Source organism: Neospora caninum, chromosome X (genome assembly GCF_000208865.1).
Source record: "Neospora caninum Liverpool complete genome, chromosome X".
Classification (NCBI taxonomy): domain Eukaryota; phylum Apicomplexa; class Conoidasida; order Eucoccidiorida; family Sarcocystidae; genus Neospora; species Neospora caninum.
This window is the reverse complement of record NC_018396.1, coordinates 3,718,251-3,738,020: the sequence shown is the minus strand read 5'-3', so window position 1 is coordinate 3,738,020 and position 19,770 is coordinate 3,718,251. Positions and strand designations below refer to the sequence as shown.

Here is a 19,770-nt window from a genome sequence, read left to right as displayed (position 1 = left end):
GACCGTACAGTGCGCAGAACATTTCTGCAAAGGAATTCATGGTTGTTTAGTCAGCCTATCTACAGAAATGTATTCGAGCTTACCTGTGACTCACCTGGGAGCAGGAAAAGCAAACCTGCCCAGATTCGAATACATGATGTTTCGTATAGCGGCTCAGCTGATCAATTTCTTTCAGGACATATCCCTTATGCACGTTATCCGCGTTAAAAGATACGTATTCAGATGGATTGGTCTCGTCATCGCTGTACCAGTTCCAAGACATACTTTGTCAAATCAATTAAAGCCCTAGAACTCCATTGGCCTAAGAACTCTGGAATATCCGACATGAACTTCCGTTTTCTAATGACCGAGAAAGTCTCTTCCCGCTCCGGGTCCAATAACCGGCGAAAATTAGACCAGTTTTTTTCTATTAGAAATCTGACCAAAAATCCAATCTCTCACCGAGTCGCGTATTCTATCTCTTTGTAGTTCAATCCTTCATCAGGTCGGCATCAAAAAATATCAAAAGGTGTACATTTCTTGCCCATCAATTATGACGAACAAATGTGGAGAACAACTGCGTTTTGATAAGGCCCCCTCCGGACTCTTGCGCGCTGCCTTTCGACTTCTAAGCAAGTCGAAACTCGGATGTACGTTTTGTTGGCCTTTCCTAACGGCAATTAGCAATGTCGACCGCCTCAGAACCTGGCTTTCGAAATTGATAGCAGTTTTGAAATGTAGGATAGGTTGCGTACAGGGATCTTACGCAACGCTCCGCTACATTACCCGAAAAGGGTAGTAGAAAGCGCCGTTTTCCAATAGAAGCGAAGTGAATTACCTGCAAGATGCAGCCGGTCTGAGCAATTCCTACAGCTTTCGTTGCCCTCTGACCTCCAGTTGCAATCGGTTTGCCAGAGTCTAACGTTGTTGACACGGACACTTTTTCGGTTCACGTTCAGCTTTTGTGTAGCAGGTAGAAAACTCTTCGGCAAACATCTCACGCAGTAATTGGGCCAGAAATGCCTCTCTTTTGTCGAGTTGACTCTTTGAAACGGTTTCTGATCTCTTACCGTGCATTTCCTTGCTTCAGATATTATCAGTCCGGGTCCCGCGCTACATGCATATTAAAGAGGTATCATACGACTTGAGAGGTCGCGTATCACCAGCTGGGTGTAAATATGCATGTATGTCCAAATGTACGTTGACATAATTGCGTCTCATCGCGGCGGAATGGATGACGCGAGACATACTGGAGCATTATGTCTTAGCGGGGGTCACCAGGTCCTGTTAGAGAAAATCGATCCGAATGCTATGCCACACTGTACTCATACTTGCAAGACATGTGGACTGAGATGATAGCGAGTCTTCAGTAAGGCATTCGTGCACATGCTTTATAAGAATTCTGTATGCTTTCATCGAATCGCCACGGATTGAATTTCCGGAGACGTCCTAGAGTAATGCACTTCCGCGGCGTGCAGGCGTGCAGTCAGTTCGTCCAGAGGAAACATCCACCTCAGGGCGAGAGTGTTTACCGGTTACTGCTTATGCGTGCACCAATTAGGAGGAGGCGACATCCACATATACATATGTTTACATACGAATATGTATGTATATAAATATATTCCCAGCAGATATCTTGGGATCGACTATTTCTTGACTTCTCGCAAATATCAAGCTGTCTTGTCTTTTTTGCGAGCACGGTGTACGAGCGCAGCACCAGGCCAAGAGCTTCAGGCGCCACAACATGTGGCCCCGGATCCCCTTTTTGTTTCACCATGCTCGTGCCAAGAGAACCCCACGAAAAACCCGCCATCGTAGGCTGTGAAGAAACGATTCACATTCTCCGTCCCGCGTCAAGAAGTGATTCATCACCTACAGGTCATAGCGCTGTACCACGAGACGGTACGGCAACTCGCGGCGTAGGGTTCGAATCTCGGCAGGCACGTATGCACTTCATCAATCGGTGCGGGTCATCCGGGAAGTCGCACTTTACACAGAAGAGTCAGATTCCTCCACCCGCATTATCCACCTCGAGTTTCAACTGTACTCCCATGCCCTTGGCGCGGAAACTTCCCGACTTGCTTTTCGGTGACCGATTCTGATGGAACGTGGAGCACTTTCAATCTTTCGACGTTGCATGGGCTGAATTCACAGCCAGTCCTCTAACAATTTCTTCTCCGTCTCCGATTAGATTTCCGCCGGATGGCGCGCCAGTCATTCTGCGGGGGAAGGGAGGAAGCACTCTCTTCACCAGTCTGAACGCGTTTTTCTCAATGTAAAAATAAAACGTACAATAACACATATTTGTGGTCTCAAGAAGGCAAAATCCTACTCTTTTCATCTCTTCCAAGCGAGCTTCACACACTCTTTAAATCCGCAGCACACCTCGCTCCGGTCAGTCCAATTAATGCCTTATGGACTTCGGTCGTACCACGGTCCAGAGGTGTATACACACCAGCAGGTAACTTGTGCAGTGGTGTGGGTCATCCGTTATCGTCTCTTCACGCGCTTTTGTCCTTGGCTCCCTCTTCCACCGCCGGATCCTGAGAGGCATCGCCGTACGGCCGGGGGGGACCGTCAAGCGGACAAGACTGGTCTGCCACGCTTGCGTCTTCTCCGCCTGTGTTCCCCTTCGCATCTCCTGCGTCTTGCTCAGGCCTTTTCACTTGATCCAGGCTGACGCCAGTGTACTCTGTCACCCTGCCAACCTCACTTCCATCAGAAGAACCCGATTTGCCTTGGTCTCCGTTGGGGGGTGCCTCTCCCAATTCACCTCCACGTCGACTCGAGTGACGACTGTCCCCGGGCGACAGTTGCTGGGAAGGGGAGCTTTCGGGATGGTCTTCTTGACAGCAGCTCGGGTCATCGTCGAGGTCCTGAACAGGGAACTCGGTCGCGTCGATTTGCTCATTTTCCTCCACCGCGTCTGCGTGTCTGTCGCCGAGCTCACGGTCCTGGCTCACCTCATCGAGGTGACTGCTGTGGTGGCAATAGACACAGTTCTCCGGAGTCTTTTGGCAGTTTCCGCGCTGGAAAGGAATGCACGGTCTGCACGTGCCCTTCAAGTGCAGCAGCTTTGATGGGTGCGCTGAAGAATGAGGGTTTGCATGGTCGGCATGGTGACAATCTGGGCACCGTTCCCGTTTCAGACAGCCTTGCGGGCCAATGAAGTAGAAGGCGCACGGGCGGCACACACCACGTTCGTGCGCTCGAGGCTCATTCTGGCCTCTCTGACGGACGTAACTAACTGCGGTTTTTGTGGCGTTCCGTGCCGATTTGCTGTCTCCCTCTTTCCCAGATTCCTTCTCCGTCAGCTTGTCCTCCCGCGAGTCCGGCGATCCGCCAGTTCCCCCAGTCTCTCCGCCGCCTGCCTTCTCCCCCAACTCACTCGTGGCAGGCGCTCTGCAGCCTTCACCCTCTTTGTTCCCCCTTGCGTCGACACTACACTCGGTGGCCTGGCCCCCCGACTCTGAGGACCGTGTCTCGTGGCTGCGGCTTCCATCGTGTTCCTTCCGCTCTGTCCCCTCTTTCCGTTCTTCCTCCCCAGCCCGGCCGTCGTCTTTGCTCCCTACCACATTTCCGTGATCTTCGTGGTGGCAGAAACCGCATGCTTCTGCCTGTCGAGGACAGATGCCTTTAAAGTGGTTTCGGCACGGCACGCACCTGCCAAGGACATGCAATCGCTTCGACGGATGCAGATCACTTTGCGGGTCTCGGTGGTCTTCATGGTGGCACCCCGTGCAGGATCGGCCTTTCCCGCATCCTGTCACATGCTGGAAATACCACAAACACGGAACACACCGCTCCGGATGCGCGCCTCCGTAGGCTGCCCCGCCTCGCTCCACACGCTGAACGCGCGGCCCCCGCGACGGATAACTGCGGTCTGAATCTCCGCCTGCTGCAACCCGACTGCCCACATCCGCGCCTCCGCCTCGACCGCCTCCCAATGGTTCTCTTCGTCGCAAACTGTCGTCCTCTCGTCCCCCCCTGTAACTCGATCCGCCCGCCGATCGACCAGGATTGGCCTCATACGGCCCTCTGCGAGAAACGTAGTACGGCGCTGACGGCGACTTCAGAACCGGAAGCCGGTCGCCTGCGTGGCTTGGATCATGACAGAAACGACAGACAGCTTCATTCACTGGACAACACCCATCAGCGAACGCTCGGCAAGGCTCACACCGGTTCATTTCGTGGAGAACACGCTGGTAAAAGAGAGAGGAAGACGCAGTGCCATGGCAGGGTTCATGGCACCGGGAGCAGTCGGTCTGTCGACAACGTCCTTCCGCAAAAAATACTGCGCAAGGAACGCATCGGCGTTCCTCACAAGCTCGAGGCGGATGCATGCGCGAATTCGACGGCTGCACACCTCGACTCAGACCTAGAGACGCTGTACGTACACCCGAGCCGCCTCCACCAGGTCCCCTCTCTCGGCCACAATAGTCTTCTTTCCCCGGCGACATGTATTTTGATCCGCCACTGACCCCCGAGTCCGGGCGAGCAGAAGAGCCGTAGCCACGCGAGCTTCTCTCGGGAGACTGCAGTCGCCGTCTCGCGCTTTCCCGTCCCGAGTAGTCTTCGTAGTCGTCCTCTCGCTGCCTGCATCGCCCCGAGGAAACATGCGAGTCTCCCCAGTCGCCTCCTGGTCGGCGGATCTTTGGCGAGTGGTCTGCAGGAGCTCGTCGTGTCCCACTGCCGCTCGAGTACGCCGCATTGTCTCTGCGTTCTTCTGCGTAGTCGCCTGTGCTTGAACAGTGCTGCGGGTGGTGACAATACAGCATTCCGTGCGCTCGGTCCGGATCGTCGCACATTCCCTTCTTTTTGAAGTCGATGCAGACGATGCACAAGCCCTTCCTGTGGAGAACGTCTAGAGCAAACAGGGGACTCCGGGGATCGCTGTGCTCTTCATCGTGGCAATTTCGACACTCTTCTCCATTCCTGCATCTCCCCACCGCATAAAACGCACACGGGTGGCAGCTGCCCCGTCTGTGGTTTTCCGCCAGAAACGGCCTCCGCCCGGGAACCCCGGCATCGCGCGACTGGCTGGAATATCCCGACCCATGAAACGGATCTTTCGACTGGTACCTATCGCCCTCCAGATGGCGTTGAGGCGGCGCCCCCGGCAGCCGCCCTCCATTCGCCGCGTGGTAGCTCCATCCTGCGTGCTCCCGGCCGCCGGATCGCCCCCGTGCCCGTCGGTCGGGTGAATAGCTCGGACTTCGTTGCTGCACAGGGCCTCCCGTCTGCTTGTATGCCGGCCGCGCCGAGGCGTATGGCCGTCGATCGAAGTCGTCATCTTCCAGGCGCTCTCTCCGATACCTCTCGCCGCGATCGTCTGGCCTCCCGACCCACGCGCTCCGCTGAGGACCGTGGTGCGGAAACCCTCCGTTTCGACTCTCCAGCCCCATCTCTCCCTCAGGCAGTTTTCGCCGCTCGCCGCGCGTGTACGGAGATTTTCCGTCGAATTCGAAGGAGTGCATGTCGAGATCTGCCAATCCACGCTCCGTTTGACTCAGGCTCTGCGCGCCCTCTACGTAGTAGCGGCTCTCAAGAGGCGCATGAGAGCGGTAGCTCGCCTCCGAATAACGCGACTCCGCAGTCCCTCGGGGGGGCGTGACAGCAGCAGGGTTCAGCCGGCGGCCCTCAGCAACCGGACAGCCAGAGACTTCCGACCGCAGAGGAAGGTCTCTGCCTTCAGATCTGGGAGGGACTGGGGGCGAGGTAGGGTGGCAAGAAACGACGCGGTCGAGAGCCCGTGGAGTCGTGTAGTAGTACGGATCAGAGCCGACAGGCTGACCGGTGAGGCGAGGCGCCGCACCTGGAGGAGCTGCAAACTTCTGTGCCGCAGCGGCTACCGGAGGGACTGCTACGAAAGACAACGCAGGCGGTACAGGAAGTGGCATCCGCATTTCGATCTCTGTCCAGCGAGTGCGGACACCGGTCCAGTGAAGCCACGATCACGATGAGACAGAGCCCGGCGGGAGGATCGCCTCAAAAAAAACGAGCAGGAACGAAATTGGTAGACACTTGAGAACAGGGAAGAATATGTGCAACGGTAAAGCGGCTCAGACGACTCTTCACTCCGCCACTTGGATCGGGTCCTTTTGCGAGACGGCAGGAAAGGCGAAGATGGGCACGGCGCAAGACAAATCAGAGACCGTGGAACAAGACGAGACAGCGACCAGTCCCGCACACTCTGCAGTTCAGTGCAATCTACGGAAGCAGGGAAACAAAGCGCAGACAACGGCAGGACACCAGAGGCAACGTGCCACGTGTGCACGCGCTTTCTACGTGTAATTCAAGAAGGCACACTTCCACGAGCGATTTCGCGAAGTCGAGATCAATGTGAATCACGCCTTGCGACAACCATACTTCGGCCAGTTTTCACCGCAGTATGAGACAGAAGAGAGACGGTCAGCAAAACAATTCGGCGTACAGCGCTGACACACCCGAAAAATCCGTTCTACACGTTTTCCTCTCGAGGATATACGCATCTATGTCGTTATTTCAGCACGATTCGGCGCCTGTCTTCTGTGGCAAAAAACAGGCAGTAAAGACACGCACTCCACCTACAATGAAAGCCATACGCACACGGGTCTTTTAGGAACACCGTCCAGCTAATCCCGCCGTTTCAACGAAGAAAACAAACCCGTGAATTTACAAGGTATGTTTTGATTTCGAGTGGCGAGGCCAAAAAAGGTTACAGAGGTGTGAGACATCGGCCATTTTTTGAGCAGGGCCTCCGGTGAATATGGTAAGAGCAAGTACGGAAGATCAACGGGGAAAATACGGGAGGGAAGTGAGGGGGAAGGGGAAGAGCGTGTCGTCTACCGCTTGCACTCCTGTTGTGCTCTACGAAATGCAGGCCACGGGTTATGGCGCAGACAAGAGTTCTCTCTAGGCTATTCGATAGTTCGGTGAAAACACGGGAGGAATCATGTTACCTGTCGACAAAAAGAAAGATAGAAGCACAAACAAACACGCTGCGACACGCAGTTAAAGCACGGCTCGCCTCTCTGTTTCCCCTGCCTCCACCTCCACGGTCTCTCCGTTCGCCGTCCCCTGTTGTGCTTTCTTCTGAATGTCTTACACACTATTAACGTCCGATAGTATCTGTGAACGAAAGTCTTCATACGTCCCACACAGCCTTTGGCAGATGGTGGCACTGACCAAGCTTGCCTCCATCTCGGCTGCACAACACCACATTTAGACCGAACTATCCGCCTAGTCTATAGAACTGCATGCCCGTTATCCTGCCGCTTACCCCGTAGCGGCCGCCTCCACAAAATTTGGCCGCGTCCACGTCTCTGACACACGACGCGCGGAACCGGAACTCCAACACGGTGTAAGGGTGCCACAGAGAAAGACGCAAATGCAAAAAGGGGACATGCATCATCTATCGGCGCGACCAAAAGGCGGATGTAGCAAACGAAGAATATTTTTAGGTTTGTTCGAGAATGCATCCAACTGCTTTTTTTTTTTCCTTTCCTCTCCCTCCACTCGCGTTCGTGTGTTTCACGGAGCGTAGATAGGCAGCCTCTTTAGCTCAGTCGGTAGAGCGCCAGCCTTTTAAGCTGGTGGTCAGGGGTTCGAGCCCCCTAGGAGGCTTGGTGTTTTCGTAACGTTAAAGTCGTGTCTATCGGTTTGGTCCTTCCTCTTCCAAGGGTTACGACTCGAGACACGGCAAATTCACCCGGAGTGCACGCAGATGGTCGTGCCTGTGTGTTAACAGGCCGCGTTCTTTTGTGCTCGTTCAGGTACACCAAGGTGCCGCTGCCGCTCCCACCACGGGCAACATTGCATGTGCGCTCACGTAATACGAACGCCCAACATGCCTGCCTCTGTACCTTTGATTTTTGAAATTGCAACACACTCTTCATCTCCATGCCTTGACTAGGGATCCTACCAGAACAACAGAATGGTGCATGTCGAGAGGACGACCGCCACAGTGCGTTCGACGGTTTAGGCGTGTGATGATGCGCCAGCCTGGGGAGTCTATTCTACTGTAGGGAAACGACTAAGTTTGCCAAAGGTTTGGAAGTAAAAGCTACAGTGTGAGATATGTTACTTCGTTGCACACCAGCGGCCTTCATCGAATTGCTGCAGAACGTTGGTACTGTAACGTAAAAGCTGCTGCCGAAAAGCTGTGTGCGAGAGACTGATCTTAAACGCGGAGAGGTTGCGTCTCATCACGTACGGCGGCAATTTCGAGACTTGAATTGAAGTACATTCGGCTATCCAGGGCACGAGTCGACCTGTGTATATTTCAAAACACCAACTGTATAGATTCATGTGACACGGGATTTGAGCTATTAGATATCCGTCATGAAGCCAACGATCTTCTGCCCAACGGTCGTCCTGGCGACAAAAGACAGGACTCGTTTATGCATATATGCTGTTGCCGAAAGAGGGCATCTGCCCTTTCATTAGTCGGGTTTCTTCCAAACCCCTGGGCTTGTCACTGAATCTGCGCTGCAGTGACGCTGCTCACGCACATTCTCGCGCTAATCGTGGCGAACTCTTGAAAGTAAAAAGGGAGTCTTTGCATCGAGAGATAGGACAGTTTTTCGGTTGTCGTAAAAGGTTTTAACCGGAAACTAAAGCGGCGACAAACAAAGGTGAGTGTACATGCGTGCGCGGCATTCGGGAGATGTGGGACACCTGTGAAAGCAGGTGGAGACTGGTCTCAGTACTGCGCGCCTCAGCTGGAGCAGCAGTGATACTCGAGGTATTAGTGGAGACTACAACCTAATACTTTTCCGCCGGAAGGAGGTTTCTTCGTGTAGCAGAATGGATGAACGATGCGCAATACCCTGCTGACCAAGGTTATGAAGGCGAAAGTACAGAGCTCCTGGTTGTTCCTCTGTCTCGATTGACTGTTAGTATTAGACGAGTAGGAGACGTTTGCTCATCCCAGGAAGACTGATCGAGGAAAAGCAGTAACCTGTTGGATCTGTGTATCAAACCAGGAAATGGAGCATGATTCGAACTCTGAAAAGGATCTCTCATGGAATGATTCCTGCCAGGCAACAGTTTTGCGCCAGTTAGGAAGCGGTGTTGCCGTTCCGGTTTTCTTGTGACGAATTGAAGGAGAGCGAGCGTGGAATTTTTGGAAGCGAGCATCTCACCCAAACAGGAAATGATGTTGTTGTTGCGCTCATACTTTTTGGTTTCCTCAAGTTTCAGTGAGAGCATGTCTTCTTCATGAAGAAAGAATACGAGTGACGTTTTTTTATTGGACAACTGTACTCCCTCTTTTTTCAGCGTTTTCGACATAAATCATGAATTGCTCGCAAGCATACACTCACAAACAAGATAAACGCTCCCAGAGCCTCCGAAACCTCCCTTGGCTCGACAACTTCCTCAAAAATGCTGTGGGCTATTGCCTTTGAGGAGAGACCAGCAGAAAGAGCCCTTCGGCACGTTGAGTCTGTGCTGTTTTTGCCACCTTCTAGAAGTCCCCGAATCGCCAGTGCCGCACCACTTCTAATTTTACTATTCTTCGGAGAGTCGCAATAACTCAGCAGCTACCTGCCAGTTCCTGTAGTTGGTACCGGGCGGCTGGACTGTCTGGCGGTCCCCGCATCTGCCCCTCTGTGGGGAGTTCAGTGCTGCTTGTGGGTACTCCAATATGTGGGCCTTTTACAGGAAAATCGTTCAAGAGCCCTCACAAAGGGTGACCGTTTCCCCTAAACACTGAAGGGTTCAGTCTTTGTTCAGTGCACGACAGCTGTTCTTACGTTATGACGGTCACGTTTTCGAAAACTAGAGCTTCTCCATACATACATACGCGTAAACTGATGTGGGTGTAAGCGTTCCTATCTCCCGTGGAGACCAGGTGACGACACTGCCCTGTTTTCTGGCAACAAACAACAAAGATTACCTCTGCCTCCACTCGTTCGCAAACACGCTCGTATCTGACCAAGATGAGAGAAATTGTACACATTCAGGGAGGACAATGTGGCAACCAAATCGGTGCCAAGTTCTGGGAAGTAATTTCGGACGAACATGGAATCGACCCTGTAAGCCCTCGGATTAAAACGATACGTAACAAGTAGACGTCACGGTGTTTCATCGGTTGGTACAGAATATCAAACCTAACACTAATTATCTGAGTTAAATAATACAGGGTTGAATTGTGGGTTAGTTTCAATTCCCAAGGCAGCCCACTGGATTGGATACCCAACGAAACTGTGCTGCATAGCCTTTTTCAGGTTGGGGGAGTGCAAGCGTGGACGGCGGCAGGAGCGACACAGAAATTGTAAACCTTCAACGGGACATTATCTTGCACTGAACAATTTCCCCAGAGGCGGATATATAACCCGACCTTTTCTGTCGCAACACCCACTTTTTCGTAGCATTGCTGAAGCACTGGGGCAGAGTAGGAATTGCGTTCACATCGTCGCCTGCCCGACAGGCGCTCGAAACACGCTCTCCACAACAGTTCCCCATGCACATAGCTATCATCTTTGCCGAGAGTCCTAGCATACCATGTCATACATGCTTCGCGTTTATTGTAACCATGAGAGGCCGCAGGCCGTTCGCGCTTTTCGTTCGCGTGGTCGGTAACTGAGGCGCATACTCGTAAGGACTGACCCTGGACACTTGTTACTGCTATTTACCCTTGCAGACCGGGACGTACAATGGCGACAGTGATCTGCAACTGGAACGCGTAAACGTGTTTTACAATGAGGCGACTGGTGGGCGCTTTGTCCCTCGCGCCATTCTGATGGATCTCGAGCCAGGCACCATGGACAGCGTGAGAGCGGGGCCCTTCGGTCAGCTCTTTCGTCCAGATAATTTCGTCTTCGGTCAGACTGGAGCGGGCAACAACTGGGCCAAAGGTCACTACACTGAAGGTGCCGAACTGATTGATTCTGTGCTCGACATTGTCCGTAAAGAAGCTGAAGGCTGTGACTGTCTACAGGGCTTTCAGATCACACACAGCTTAGGGGGAGGCACAGGCAGTGGTATGGGCACTCTCTTAATCAGTAAAGTCCGTGAGGAATACCCCGACCGCATCATGGAGACGTTTAGTGTGTTTCCGTCGCCCAAAGTGTCTGATACAGTCGTGGAGCCCTACAACGCAACACTGTCTGTCCACCAGCTGGTGGAGAATGCAGACGAAGTGCAAGTGATCGATAACGAAGCGCTGTACGACATTTGCTTTCGAACACTGAAGCTGACAACGCCCACGTATGGGGATCTGAACCACCTCGTTAGCGCTGCCATGTCCGGTGTGACATGTTCTCTTCGGTTCCCCGGTCAACTGAACAGCGACTTGAGGAAACTTGCCGTCAACCTCATTCCGTTCCCTCGCCTCCACTTTTTCCTTATCGGATTTGCACCTCTCACGAGTCGCGGGAGTCAGCAATACAGAGCTTTAACTGTTCCCGAGCTGACGCAGCAAATGTTCGATGCAAAGAACATGATGTGTGCATCGGACCCGCGACACGGCCGCTATCTGACTGCGTGTGCCATGTTCCGTGGCCGAATGTCCACAAAAGAAGTGGACGAACAAATGCTGAACGTGCAGAATAAGAACTCCTCTTACTTTGTCGAGTGGATTCCCAATAACATGAAGTCCAGCGTATGCGATATCCCACCTAAAGGTCTCAAGATGTCTGTCACTTTTGTCGGAAACTCGACGGCAATTCAAGAGATGTTCAAACGCGTTTCGGAACAATTCACCGCTATGTTCCGAAGGAAGGCTTTCTTACATTGGTAAGAAAGGACGAAAAGAAAAACGGAAATGGACGGGCCACACGTTAGCTCGCTTGTACCTTTCTTGCCTGCGGCACGCGATTTGACTGGATGCTTTACAGTCGATACTTTGACTAGCGTTACAGCACATTCGTTCAGGTTGAGTCTGACTGTACCCTTACTTCTGTCACACCCTTGCTTACTGCATCAACGTTAATCTGGCACTGTAGCACAGGAGAAACGTATGGGGAAATACAGATATTGCGGACGTAGATACACAGATGTGCCCAGTTATTCTTTTGACATTATGTACGTACTTGCAATGCTAGCGTAAACAGCAGATCGAAGATGTTAAGAAGTTTCTTCTCAGGGAACTGCCCATCCAGACGCGATCTCTGGCAAATTGCGATCTCAAACACACACCTACCCAGACATGGTCAATTGTAGAGATGTGGCCAAATTAACATTGGTAGAGATACACAGATAGGCTGGAAGAAATGTAGAAAGGCAGTGTCAGATAGAGCAGACTTCAGGTAGCCTCTATTACGGTAGCTGTTCGTAGTGTAAAGTAACTCTGCTGTACCATAAAAAGCCAGTCCGATTGATACGATGTAAAACAGGGGCGTCCCCAATGCCTTCCTGGGCATTTGGTGTCGACTGTTCTTAACGCCTCAGGTACACTGGAGAGGGCATGGATGAGATGGAGTTTACAGAAGCCGAGTCAAACATGAATGACTTGGTTTCTGAATACCAGCAGTACCAGGTAAGGGGCCTCCGAAGGCTTATGCTATTCGCGACGTAGCTTTTCTGCTTGAAGACCGAAACGCAGCCACTTCTTTCTTTTTCTGGCACAGCTCCTATTCTTGCTTTCTCTCTGTGTTCTGTAGGATGCCACTGCCGAAGAGGAGGGGGAATTTGACGATGAAGAAGGAGTTGCCGAAGGCGAAGGCGCCGAGTGACGAAGGCATTCGCCATCCCTCTACTCTTCAAACGAAGCCATACAGGATTCCACCATCATCTTCGTGATGCAGAATGATTTGAAAGGCCCGTCGCGAGGATAACGTTCAAAGAAAGCGGGACACAAGATTTTTTCGTCGCATCTGGAGATCTGCTTACGCCCCATCCCCTCTAGAGAAGTATTCGCCCAGTCTCATTCGAAAATCACTCCTAATATGGAAATACAGTTTGTACTGACTTTTCCCTGCAAGCGAGTGTTTCGTATACAGTCCTCAGTTTGTTGCACAACCCATCGGTCCGGCTGCGTCAGTCGTCCTGATGTTTTACAGTCGTTAACCGGAAAAACTCATCTTTCTAAGGCTTCCCTCCTCTCATCCCGAAGTTCTCGTGTGTTCGTAAGAATGCCGTCATCGGTGATTCGTGTTACCAGCAGTAGGCGGTCTGCTCAGGGAGAGACACTGTAAAGATTTTGCGTGCAAGCAGCCACAGGATACCACTGCTGGCTAGGTTTTAGATGGCAAGAATGGACTAACATGCCCATAGTCCCCTGAGCAACGCCCCTTACAAGGCAAAACCTACGAGCTTTTGGCTTTGAAGGTCCATCATCTGCGGAACTCTAATAGACGCACCACAGGCATTCGGACAGAACACCTGGTGTTTTTTGAACGACGAAAGGTAATATTTCAAAAACCGGAAATGTTCAGGCATGCGTACCGATGCGCCTATGTACACGTATGGGCGACGCCTTCTAGTGATGGCTTAGGCTGTTGACAAAAGTAGTGTCCACCTCATCGAGTAAAGCTAACAGTACTTCAGATATGCGCAAATGAGGAGACTCATAGCAGTGCATTTGAGGCGATCCTCTACGTCACGTATCAAAACACGTTTTGTCATTGCAGCGTCACCCTTTTACGAGATGAGGCGGGTTCGGTCCGTGTGTAGAAGGTGCCGACGTTCTCCCGCTCGCGAGGCAATTCCAGCCGTGGTAAACGGCACAGTAAAGCTACACAGCAATGGGTCACATGACAATTCGCTTCGAACTAAATTTGTATGTATGTATATATATATATATATATATATATGCACAGGTTATTTTAAATTTGTCTCCAAATATAGGCCGAGGTCCTTTGTGCTTTCCCGGACGTCAGTGGAGAAAGCGACACTGACCGGGGACTCCGACCGGCAAGGCTGGCCAAACGCAAAAGCGCGACTGTGTCCCTGTTCGCTTCATTTTCTGTGTCCCTCTTGTGACTGTTTCAGCATATGTCCGCCGCACGCAAAGGGTTTTACGCCGCGTTACCAAAAGTTTCACATATCAAAGCGAATTCGTTGTGGGCGTGGAGCCGGGAAGAAACCGGCGAATAACGCCTCAAAAGGAACTGCGTTTAATCTTTAGATGCTACATCCTTCGACCTATAAAGGGTAGCTCCTCGAGCGTCTTGTGGTTCGCGATTAAGATACTGACACTTGCAAAACTTCGCGTCATGGGAGATGAGCAGCTTAAGGCTGGTATACGCGTGCCAGAGATAAGTCGACAACTCGATGGCGACGAGCTTTGTCGGGTCCACTTCTGTTTCTTGTGTTCTTGTGCTCACGTGTTCACCGCTTGCAACACCCTGAGGTAACAGTAGGGGTGTCTTTGAAAGGACGTGCTTGGCCGTAGGCCGACTACTGTAACCGATTCAGAGCCTCCAAAAAGACCCAGTCCTCTCGTGAGGTCGGTCAAGGCGTGTAACACCCAGTTGGTGTTACCGCGTGAAAGAATCTGTTCTACGAATACAGTTATTAATTGGTGGGTTGGTGTCCCGCCCAAGTCTCTACATTTTCCTCCCTCCTTAAACGAACCACTGAAGCGTGCATCGCTGGTCTGATTCGTCACACAGCACACGGAGCTCGACACTACAGAGAGCGAGGAGTGGCACAGTAACGCAGCCGCGAGGGGGAGGGGGAAGTTTCAAGTTCACAATTACCTATCAAAGTCATACGTTATATCGCTGCTACCGCTTGCTACAGTCTCGGCACCGTCTTCTTCACGCTCCCTAGTCGAAAGGCACTCGACACGCAGATGCGACGTATGAACTATACATGCATATATGTAAACGGGTGGAGGAACAGAAATGAACAGGGGGATACGAATACGCATATGCATGTATCGGGGATGAATATAAGCATTCAAAAAAGCGTGCACACATGAGAGCATGAAAACGGAACCACTCGTGTGCAAATTAATACGTAGAACACACAGCCAAAGGCCCCAACTGCTTCATAAGATGAGAAACTCGGGGTAAGCACCCAGGCCCACGAACCACAAATATGTCAAGCACAAAGTCGGTGCCTCCCCGTCCTGCTGTTGTTCTGCATGTGCATATACGATATAGAAGTGAAGACGATAACCAGTATCCATGCACACATCGGCGAGTCCCCTGCCAAGCATAGAGACGGGAATCTCGTACAGAAAAATTTACTAACATAAGGCATCCATGTCTACACATGCATGCAAACACCAGTACAACCCCCCCCTCAGCCTACAGACGTGGGAAGTCGGGATGAGTATCAAGTCCGACAAGCCGGCACTGTCTCATCAAGAAATCTGTCGCTGCATCCACGTCCTCCTTCAATTCACTAACGTCGATCGAGGAATTTAACTGGTTGATCATATTTGCAATTTCGTGCCAGAACAAGACTGTTTTGCAGAGATCACTTAATGGGTTTTCGCAGCAGGGATACCACATGCGCACGCAGGCCTCAAATTTCCCAAGAGGGGAATTTTGCGGGATGGAAGAAGACGGGAGGGGCGCAGAAGCGGCTACAGGTCCTTCCATCGGCACATATTCCAGGAAGAATTTCATGACGATGCCCATGCAGTTTCGCGGAAGCAAGAAGCACGGGAGCCTCGGCTGAAGAGGACTAAAGTACCCTTCGGGAAGCTGTCTCACCTGAAGGACACACGCACGAAGCAAAACAAAACCGATGTCTTTCTTAAAAAAGCCGGCGGTCAGTCTTCTCTGTGACACAGGAAACGAAGTGGAAAGATAGGTAAATAGCCATAGAGAAAGAGGCACAGGCAGAGAGAGATAAGTAGTTACATGTCCTGGTACGGGAAAACAAGGCACCACATATAGGCGATGCCTACGTCGGCAGAGATAATCCCTGGAAACCGCCGGGGTAGCGCTGGCAGTGAGACGAGTGCGTCATCAAGGCCCACTTCACACAGCGGCATCGACGCGTATGATCATGAAGACATGCACGAACCGGCCGAGCGGGACGAGACCCTCCACAACTCTGCAAGCGCAGACCACCACACGGACGGGCAAAGAGGCGCCTCTGGCCGCGACCGAACATGTTCTATTCTGTAGTTACTGCCCAAAGACCCAGCTCAGGACGCACGCGCTCTTCGCATCCCTTTTCCACCCCTCGGCGCTGCTCACCTTCGTGATGTCTCTCAGCAGGAGACTCGCGAGGCATGCCTCTGTAAGCTGTCTCAGAGAACGCTTCAAGATTTTGATAATCGACGAGTAAGCAGCCAAGTCGAAATCGACGTCCCCCTGCCAGTGGCTTCCCGCATGCAGGCGCATGGGGTACAGGGAACAAACTCGCGACAGAAGAAGAATGCTTCGCCGCTTCTCTGCGGGAGTGTCAGGACGACGCAGGAGTTGCACGCCTGCCGGATGAGGACGATCTTTCGGGGCTTCCAACACGTCCCCTGTCAACAGCCCAAACTTGAGGAGTTCGAGAACGAACAGAACATCTTCCTGAAAAGAACAGCAGAAAACGTGTCGGACTCGCCACCTGCAACTGCGGTGCGTCGCCACAGCGACTCCCAACGCACCGCTTGAAAACTTTCCAAAGAACCCTTCAGCGGAAGCGACTCGCCTGTCCTGCGTACGGACCCAGTATACAGTTCAAGTGTCAGTCGGTCGCATTCCAACAGTTCAAGGACACACGAAGCTTTGGCTGCATGAGCCCCGCCAGAAAGAGCCGAGACGAACATGGGACGAGTCAGAGTCTCGGGTGGCTGTCCGAGCAGCCACATCTCGCCTTCACCCACCGGGACACGCACGACCTGAACTCGGAGGCAACCTGGGGCCGGTCACGCACCGCGAGACGACACATCGAGCGTCTTCCACAAACATGGGTATCTAGGTTTGTGGCTGCACGCATCTGTTTCCACTCGGGGTGCACGCTTTCTTCTGGTCTGCAGGTTTCCCCCCGTTCATAAACGCATGCTCGAGCTCTCCCCTGCGTCCGTTGCTGACCTGCAGTTCGCTGGGTGAGTTCATCAAGGCCGAGCCGAAGACCGTGGTTTCGCCTTGCTCCGTGAAGTAACTCAAGTTGTCAAGCAGCATGAAGTGAACGAGGGCGAGGACACTCTGCGAGTCCTGCTGGTTGATCGCCGGGGGCGCATTTTCCGCCAGGTAGTCTGCGCGCTCGTCGAAGAGGGCAACCCCATTTTCCTGTGCATGGGTGTGCCAGTTAAGACAGAATTTCAGATCGATTTTCGTGCAGTTTTGCCGCCGCATCTCCTTCTGCACGCTCTCTGCATCGATCAGCCAGCACCGCGCAACGGTCCCGTCGATCTTGGGCGGAAGCGACTCCACCTCGCTGTCCCCCCGTGCTGAGAGTGAGCAGGTGTACCGACTGAAACGGATGCTCCGCGTTCGGTAGTCCTCGTGGAGACGCATAGCGATCAATCCTGCAAACACCGGGAAACATCCACGGGAAAATGCCGAGGCAGGTGGAACGCCACAGACGTGCAAAGTTTGTGCGCGCACGTCCGGCAAGCAGCTGTCCGAGGATCTGGCGTCAGCCTCTGTAGCGTTTTCGACGTTCGGACTCTGTATTTTTTCTCGCGGCCAAAGCCGCGCTTCAAGCACCAAGCAGGCACCGATAAAGCCACACAAAAAGTTTACCGATGCAGAAACCGGTACAGCGGTGCGTGTGCGTGTGTGATCTTCCCCTGTCGAAACGCGCCTCCTCGTTTACCTAGCGCTCGACACCGGTACTCTCTGACGTCGGTGAGAAGGTCGCGATACTCAATGGAGTCCACGCAGGGGTGAGAGAAGTCCATCCACTCGCCGAGTGCAAGGACTGAAGGCAGCTTGCGGGAGAGGATGCCTTGAGCCATCAAGAAGTAGACAGCAAAGGGGAGACGGTGGCCAACAATGCGGTGGAAGTCGCGAGGAAGAACCGAGCGCTGATTCGAGCCGGCCGAACTCGACACGAAGGGCCCCACGGTAGCCGACAATTGAATAACCAGAGGGTACTGGAGAAGTGTCTTGCAGACGCAGTACCTGAGGGGAAAGGAAACCAAAAACATGCAGAACCGGAACAAGCGCATCCGCAACAGCCCAACAAGGGAAACGGCCTCGGACGAAACCAATCAAGAGAGACGCTCGGACACTGTCAGAAGCGTGGGAACACACGGCCCAGGGGTCGACACGCGGTGGAAAGCCATGACGCTGCCCCAGTTCAAACGGCCATATCCAGTTGGACATCCCAGGTCAAGCAACGGAGACAAGATGCAACTGAAGTAGAGATAGATAGATAGAGATAGATAGAGATAGATAGAGATAGATATAGATAGAGATAGATAGAGATAGACAGATATGGCCGTGAGCACCCCCTGAGAGGCCGAAAGAAGCACGAGAGGTGAACGTGGGCGTGCGAGGATATGCACACGGCCGATAGGTCTGGGGATGCCTGTGAGCGGGCAAGCGTCGGAGTTGAGGGCTACCTGCTCCCAGGAGCACTTCGCTCTTCGGTCCGCAGTGGCCGTTTTGCGTCGTTCTTACCCGTCGACATGGTCCTGCTTCATTTCTTCGTTGGGGAAGTGTTGCATGTAGGAGACGAGGGGCGCCTGCTTGACGAAGTCGATGGCAGTGCCGAAGGAGAACTGAGCGCGGCCTTGGTGGAACTGCGAGAGGTTCAGATAGGGGAAGGTGAGGCAATACTCGGTCCCGGCAAGGAGACAGGCGTCCATGAACTGCTCCTTCGTGACATTCCACGTCGTGAGGAGTTGCTCGAGTTCTACCCAGTCGAAGGTGCCTCTGGCCCAGTCGATGTTGACGATGACGCGCGGGACGCCAAAGAGGAGCAGGGACGGCGGGCCGAAGATCGCGTCGAGGAAGTTCTGTTCGGCGAAGTAGGCGAGCTGCGCAGTGGCGAAGAAGGGCGCCTGGAAGCACTCGCAGCCTTTGCTCTTCAGAAAGTGGAAGGAGAAGTGAACCAAGTCCGAGTTGATGCGGCTGGTCGCATGGGCGAACTTGGAGAGCGCCACTTGTCCGCCGCCGTGGGCATACAACACCCAGCCCTCGTCGATCTGTTGGTGGATCTGCGAGGAGAACAGCGTGTGGGAGCGAGGCTGCAGGCCCTGAAACACGAAGAAGGTCGGGATCTTGTGCTCCTTGAACAGCGCGACTTGCTGCGACAACACAGCAAACAGAGAGGGGGGGAGGCCGCCAATCGCCTCTGCAAGGGGATCCTTCAAACTCGCCAGCGAACGCAGCCAAAAGACTGCGTCCACGCCGAGACGCATGTCCGTTAACGCCTCAATCTTCCCCTGCCGGAGAAGCATGTTCTCCGACAGGTAGGTTTGCAAGTGCCGCACCCTCATCTTGGCCGATCGCTTCGACGACGCGCAGACTCGCGAGGCACAACACGGAAGCGCGGGAGACAGAAAAATTTTCCGGTGAAACGCGCGAAGCGACGGGGAAAAACGCCGAGCTGGGCGGGCACAGTCTCGCGGCGGCGCCGGGTTTTGCGAATACACCGTTGGTGGGTCGGATGCTGTCGGCAGGTTCCCCCGGGGAACTGCGGAAGAAAAAGAGAGGCGAGCCTCGAAACAGAAAAGAAAACGAAAAGCCCCAAACGGCAACTGTTTCCCCTGTCAGCACAGACACTTTGAGGGTTGCGTGCAACCCGAACCTCCCAGGCCGAGAGAACAGACACGAGAGACGAAGAGAAGGGCAGCAAAGGAAGGGACTGACGGCCTAGAAAGAGCTCTAAGACTCAGCGGAAGAAGACAGTCTTTTCTTCGTGCTTTTCCTGCCTTCCTAGAACAGAAAAAAACAACGGAGACGTCCCTTCCCTTTCAACTGTGCCGAAGCACAAGCGTCCTGTTTCGCCTGGGAAAGA

General features: G+C 53.1%; 3 protein-coding genes and 1 non-coding gene across 4 annotated transcripts; 2 read left to right on the top strand and 2 right to left on the bottom strand.

Moving 5' to 3' along the window:
* Nucleotides 1-2,480: 2,480 nt before the first annotated feature.
* On the bottom strand, nucleotides 2,481-5,885 carry NCLIV_049150 (conserved hypothetical protein; the record flags this gene model as incomplete). Its single annotated transcript, XM_003884467.1, has 1 exon — nucleotides 2,481-5,885. One exon carries the CDS (start codon nucleotides 5,883-5,885, stop codon nucleotides 2,481-2,483), a length of 3,405 nt encoding a protein of 1,134 aa, XP_003884516.1.
* Nucleotides 5,886-7,511: 1,626 nt separating this feature from the next.
* Nucleotides 7,512-7,584, top strand: NCLIV_t120004. Its single transcript has one exon. It is a non-coding gene; the product is annotated as a tRNA-Lys (tRNA).
* Nucleotides 7,585-9,902: 2,318 nt separating this feature from the next.
* On the top strand, nucleotides 9,903-12,638 carry NCLIV_049140 (hypothetical protein; the record flags this gene model as incomplete). The annotated part of the gene is made up of 4 exons (XM_003884466.1): nucleotides 9,903-9,998; nucleotides 10,607-11,700; nucleotides 12,355-12,442; nucleotides 12,567-12,638. The coding sequence occupies 4 exons, from the start codon at nucleotides 9,903-9,905 to the stop codon at nucleotides 12,636-12,638; spliced, it is 1,350 nt and encodes a 449-aa protein (XP_003884515.1).
* Nucleotides 12,639-15,161: 2,523 nt separating this feature from the next.
* NCLIV_049130 (putative XPG N-terminal domain containing protein) lies at nucleotides 15,162-19,210 on the bottom strand (the record flags this gene model as incomplete). Its single annotated transcript, XM_003884465.1, has 5 exons — nucleotides 15,162-15,572; nucleotides 16,065-16,388; nucleotides 16,893-17,329; nucleotides 17,620-17,927; nucleotides 18,429-19,210. 5 exons carry the CDS (start codon nucleotides 19,208-19,210, stop codon nucleotides 15,162-15,164), a joined length of 2,262 nt encoding a protein of 753 aa, XP_003884514.1.
* Nucleotides 19,211-19,770: the final 560 nt, after the last annotated feature.